We start from the raw sequence: 6,392 nt of genomic DNA, 5'->3' as shown, positions 1-6,392 counted from the left end.
ATGAAGCTGAAACTGCCAAACCCAGGACTGGATGACCGGATCCCCTCTCACGAGGACCTGGAGAGGATGGAGAAAGAGGAGGCCGAAGGGAGCGACCGGCCCAAATGGGACAACAAAGCCCAGTACCTGCTCACCTGTGTCGGCTTCTGTGTGGGACTGGGCAATGTCTGGAGGTTCCCTTACCTGTGTCAGAGTCATGGAGGAGGTAAGAGGGAAAGAGAGAGAATGTTTTCAGCCTTTCAAAACACGTTGTGGGTTAAAGAGTTGCCAGAAAATGTGCTGTGAATATTGATTATCCCAAGGAGCTGGTCTTCACCTATTTTCAGTAAATAAGGAGGGCTTTCCAAAAACTCTGTCTACACTAAAAGAAAAATAAATGTAACACCCTTAAAGTTTAACTCCTCATTTATAGATATTAAAACATGCAGTGCTTATGTGTGTCTTTAGAGGAACAATTCTGTGAATGCTGTCACCCGCAGAGTAAAGTCAATCACTCACCGCCCTGTTCACTTATCATGACCTGAATGTTGTGCTTCTATAGGAGCGTTCATGATCCCGTTCCTTATCCTGCTGGTTCTGGAAGGAATCCCGCTGCTGCACCTGGAGTTCGCCATCGGTCAGCGTCTGAGGAAAGGCAGCGTCGGAGTATGGAGGTCAATCAACCCCCATCTGACTGGAATCGGTAAGTTATAAAAGAAAAGAATAGAAATGTCCATGTTTACTTTTACTTATACGGTAAATACATTCAAATGAATAATTATCTCATTCATAATGATTAGTTATTTTATGTATTATGAATACTGCGGATAATAAAGTTAGGATTTTAATTTACGTATGTTTAGCATATTACTAAAATTATTATTGGTTGTTGCTTTGTGTGTATATATGTATATCAAAGCTAATTGTAAACGACCTACATCTGAGCCTTTGTTTCTGAGAAACAAAAAACTAAAACTTCAGGGAAAGATGTGAAGGAGAATCTACAAAGAGTTAGAAAAAGAGAACACCTACCAAGTGGCCACTCGCCCTGACATCACACATGGAATTTGGAAGTATTGTGTTTGTACAAGCACCATCTTGGTTTTTGGAAAGGGTTAGGGTTAGGGTTAGAAGTAGCTGTACTTGGACAACAGGGTGAAGTAGGAGGAGCGAACAGAACATGCACTTTTGTCTGTGTATCTATAGGTCATAGTGGATTGCTGCAGACTGTGAGTCCTGGTACAAGTAAGGGAACATAAACCTTTATTGTTTCATGTGTCACAGGTGTTGCATCCTTGCTTGTCTCCCTGTTGGTGGGTATGTACTACAACACCATCATGGCCTGGATCATGTGGTATCTCTTCAACTCCTTCCAAAACCCTCTGCCCTGGAGCCAGTGTCCTCTCAATGCTAACAGGACAGGTACGCTGTGCCTTCATCCACCAGGATATCAAACAGTAGTGACATTACATTAGGAGGTTGCCCGACAACTTGTTCTTGACCGTCACAGGTGTGGTGGCGGAATGCGCACGGAGCAGCACTGTTGACTACTTCTGGTACAGAGAGACCCTGAACACCTCGACAGCCATCGATGAGTCTGGGGGCCTGCAGTGGTGGATTGTGTTGTCCCTGTTAGCTGCCTGGAGTATGCTCTATGTCTGCTGCATCCGGGGGATAGAGACCAGCGGAAAGGTCTGCCTGTGGCATTACATTTGAGTGGTGCAGCTCCCTCAAAACATGAAATCTTTATGTCTTTTCAAATAATTATCTTTGGATCATTATTAAAATACTCTCAATTCTCAGGCTGTGTACGTCACGTCCACTCTGCCATATTTGGTCCTCACCATCTTCCTCATCAGAGGGCTGACTCTGAAGGGTTCTTTCGAGGGGATCAAGTTCCTCTTCACGCCAGACGTGAGTGCCATTGTTACACCCCCACCACTATAACTACTACAATGAAATCTTTTTAAATATACTGATATTATTTAACTTGTTAAGCGATACATGAGATTGACGGGAGACTGACTTCAGCAGCCGGTTAGCTTAGCATAGTGAAAAGGGGCCCACAACCCTTCAATTAACCACACATTGTTTAGAGTAAGGGTTGAGTATAGAGATCTACAGGGTGGTAGTGAGAATAAAAAGAGATAACCACAGCAGCTGAAAACAAATGTATTGAAGTGTCTGAGATTAACTCTAATCACACATCATAAAACTTCGATGACAAGCCTACTGATTATGATTAGAATCGAAATGATAAAAAAAATGTACTGACAAATTAAACATGATTCATGTTTTTATATAAACTTCAAAGTCATCACGATGTAATTGAGCAATTAATTTGTCATCCAGTGTACTTGTTTATGGTCATTGTTTGTAAACTCTTCTCCTGGTTTTATCATGTGTCAAGGAAGATTAGACTTTAAATTGTGGTGCACATTACCTTCATGCATTAATTATTAACAGTGCCCAGGACAGTAGGAAATAGTGTTTACTGACTGAGCAACAATTTAATTAAGTGAGGGAATCTCAGCTCAGTTTAACTAAGAGTATGTATTTTGATTCTCCTGCAGGTGAATGAGTTAATGAATCCAGCAACCTGGCTGGATGCAGGGGCCCAGGTTTTCTACTCCTTCTCTTTGGCTTTTGGAGGTCTCATCTCTTTCTCCAGTTACAACTCTGTTCAGTGAGTAACAGCCTAGTGTGCACAGTCAGACGATTAACAAACTTTTTGAACTCTTCTCATCACGCCATCATAATTTTCTCGTAGCAACAACTGCGAGCAGGACGCTGTTCTCATCTCCCTCATCAATGGCTGCACCTCGGTGTACGCCGCAACGGTGATCTATTCCATCATCGGCTTCAGAGCCATGCAAAACTTCGATGACTGCATCGGAGAGTGAGTCGCAAACTGCCCAGCAGGAAACATTGAGTCCGCTTTGCTTCCATCAACCCGAACTCATCTCTCTGTGCTTGATTTGCAGCAACGTCTTGCAGCTGTTGAACGCCTTCAACTATCCTGAAGACAGCATCACAGGCAGCAACTACGAAGAGGTCCTGACCCACCTCAACCAAACACAGCCACTTGTCATCCAAGGATTGCCTTTACAGACCTGTGACATGCAGACTTTTCTCAGTCAGGTCAGTAGAGAGCATCAAAAGCATTTATTACACTCAACAGAGTACACACTCACATTTGTTTCATCAAGATCCATGAATCATTCTCTAGGAAATAAGGGAAAATATTAAAAATTATCCTCGCAATGTTAAAGTGAAAAAATAAATGTAACACACAAACAGATATTCAAAAATAACCTCGCTGGCAGAGGGAGGGATACCTAGTTTTCAATCTAACAGATATAATGACAATAGAGTCTGAATGATTGAAATATTTTCAGGGTGTTGAGGGAACTGGATTGGCCTTCATCGTATTCACAGAGGCCATCATCAAGATGCCTTTTTCCCCTCTCTGGGCGGTTCTCTTCTTCGTCATGCTCTTCTGCCTCGGCCTCTCGACTATGTTCGGCAACATTGAGGGAGTGGTGGTCCCTCTGCAGGACCTCGGAGTGTTGCCTCGATCATGGCCCAAAGAAGTCTTCTGCGGTAATTTCCTTATACTTACAATTAAAATGTACACATTCAAGTGAGTATCCACTTATTTTTGTTTTTTCCCCCAGGTCTGACTTGCTTAGGTTCTTTTCTTCTTGGGCTAATATTTGCTCAGAGCTCTGGAAACTACTGGCTAGCCCTTTTTGACAGCTTTGCAGGCTCTATACCCCTTCTGGTCATTGGGCTCTGTGAAATGGTCTCTGTTGTCTACATCTACGGCATAGATAGGTGAGTCTGTATAAGGGATCATTGATAGGCTAAAGATTGGACATAGTCCAAGGTAAAAACTTTTTAGACACTCTAGGGCCTTGATGTTGTGGGCTAATGTTAGCATGCAAACACACCAACACTGAATTGCTCTAAGTTGAGGGCATAACCTCCACCGAGGACATGACATTTTTTACACATGATTGTATAGTTGTGAATAAACAACTGTAGTAGTCTGATAACATAAAACCAAGTTTTGTGGAAATCGGTTTTGTAGTTTTCGAATAGTCCTGCTGACAACTATAGAAATTATAGAATTTGATCAATAAATGTCCTGCCCCTTTGTCCAGAATGCTATCCAAAATTAAAAGAGTTCTTTCTTGGCCCATGTACCATCCTTCCACCAAATTTCGTACAAATCTGTTTGGCCACTTTTGCATTAAACTTTTGAGAAATCAACCAAGCAACAAACAAACGGATAAGGGTAAAAAAAAAATTTTTACGTGCATGAAGCGGGCCAACTTATTGTATTCAGACCTTGGTACAGAGATAATTTTACAGGACATCATATCATAGATACGGAAGTACAGAGTGAATCTTGTGATGTAGCAAGACCTGGGTGAGGAAAGTGGAATATGTATTTTTTAGCTTATTGTTGTAACTAATGTTGTATATGAGCAGGCAAAATATAACTAATACATAAATGGTCAAAAGATTGAATTATGCCATGCTATACAGATTAGACAAAGAGTGGAAAGGAGGCCGACTTCCTTGAAGTCCAGTGCCATATCAAGGTGATTGAAACTCACTAACAGGCTGCTTTATGTACTGTAACTAATAAAGTACAAGGCCGTCTTTTATGGATGTTTTGTACATGCTCAGCTGACACGAGATCTCCCTGTGATTGCTTCTACACAGGTTTAACAAGGACATTGAGTTTATGATTGGCCACAAGCCCAACATTTTCTGGCAGGTGACATGGAGATTCATAAGTCCACTCATTATGGTCGTCATCTTGGTGTTTTACGTTGTTACCCAAGTCACCCAGAGTCCCACCTACTTGGTCTGGGACGAGGCGGCGGTAAGTGTGCTTTTTGATTTAAAATAGTATTAGCTTAAAGATCTTCTTAGATGCCTTGTCTTACAATGTGCAACAACTTGCTTTATCCTAACATTAATAATTCCTTTTCAACATGATCAATTTCTGTAAATCATATTATATCCTTTGACCTTGGCTATAGGAGAGTTTCCCAACCCTGGAGGCTCGTTCATTTCCATCCTGGATCTACACCATCATCTTCATTCTGGCTGGAATCCCCTGTTTAAGCATCCCTGGAGTTGCCCTCTACAAATTCATTCAGAGGAAATGCTGCAAGCAAGAGGACTACAGTGACAAGACAGTGGACAGCATCTCCGCAACTGTAGCAATGAGCGAGAAAATGAAGTTTTAAATAGCTTGAAAGTATTTAAAAACAAAGCAAAGAGAAGATAGACCTGTTCTATTGTTTGTACATACAGTAATACCTTTTGCGTTTCTTTTTTCTTGCCATATACATGTACAGAAGAGTAGAATAGAGAATGCATTTTCTGTAAAATACTTGTTTTTTAATTAATATGTTATTGATATTGTAATATTAGTTGCCTTTTATTGTGTCATGATTTGTACATCTGACATTTGGGGAAATAGACTAATTTGCTTGCTTTCTTAGCATGGAGACTGGAAACAAAGGAAAGCAGCTAGCTTAGCTCTGTCTAAACATCTCATCTCATATTTGTATTCTATACGGGAACAAAATGAAGATAAAAAATCATTATTAATAGTTGAGCCAAGCTAGATCCATGTTTCCAGTCTTTCTGCCCAAACCTGCTGCTAGCTGTAGCTATTCATAGCTACTTAGCAAAATGATCATCGCTATAAAAACCACTGCCTTATGCCTAATATTTACAATAAACATATGTCTTTGTTTTCACATTTTGTAAATTATCTTCAATGTCAGAGCTGATTCTTGTAAACTTTGACCTCCTGTACCTTCTTTCTCTTATATTACACCACATGCACTTAGCCTGCCATAAAAGCCCCAAGTTACGACTTGTACATTTTCTTCTCCCCAGCTCAGACAAAAGAACAGAATCATGTGGTTACTGTTTGGTATATGTGCTATTAAAATAAATCATGTGGAATATCATGACCCATATTGATGCTTTTATGGCTCTTTGCCTGGCAACAGGAGGCACATGTTTTTCTATTGTAACCCTTCAAAATAAGACTCCAATTGACTTAACTGATAAGGCAATTGCTCATCCATCCAGTCATCGTGTGTTATTATCACTAAATTACTCAATTTTTTTTTTTTACTCTTAAATTCAATTTAGTATATTTTATGTTTAACTGTTAAATTCATGAGTGTATCAGTGGACCCTGTATGAAGATAAAAGTTCAGTGTGTGTACTGGTTAATCTGTGGTCTGCCTCAGATAAAGTAAAAGATCATAAACCTGCGTTCACTGCTTAGTGCCCCTATATGAACACTGCACCAACCCATAATAACTGTAGCACAGAAGACACTGCCTCTCTGCTTCAGTGCACATAAGTCAACC

At 40.5% G+C, this 6,392-nt stretch overlaps 1 protein-coding gene across 1 annotated transcript; it reads left to right on the top strand.

Annotated features, from left to right (window-relative positions):
- On the top strand, nt 1–5,246 carry LOC128461786 (sodium-dependent neutral amino acid transporter B(0)AT1-like). The gene is made up of 12 exons (XM_053446898.1): nt 1–205; nt 542–682; nt 1,264–1,401; nt 1,490–1,671; nt 1,783–1,893; nt 2,553–2,665; nt 2,750–2,878; nt 2,964–3,120; nt 3,378–3,582; nt 3,657–3,816; nt 4,714–4,876; nt 5,037–5,246. The coding sequence occupies exons 1-12, from the start codon at nt 1–3 to the stop codon at nt 5,244–5,246; spliced, it is 1,914 nt and encodes a 637-aa protein (XP_053302873.1).
- Nucleotides 5,247–6,392: the final 1,146 nt, after the last annotated feature.

Source organism: Pleuronectes platessa, chromosome 18 (genome assembly GCF_947347685.1).
Source record: "Pleuronectes platessa chromosome 18, fPlePla1.1, whole genome shotgun sequence".
In the NCBI taxonomy this organism is placed as follows: domain Eukaryota; kingdom Metazoa; phylum Chordata; class Actinopteri; order Pleuronectiformes; family Pleuronectidae; genus Pleuronectes; species Pleuronectes platessa.
The sequence above is the reverse complement of the archived record's forward strand: the minus strand, read 5'-3'. Positions and strand labels throughout refer to the sequence as shown.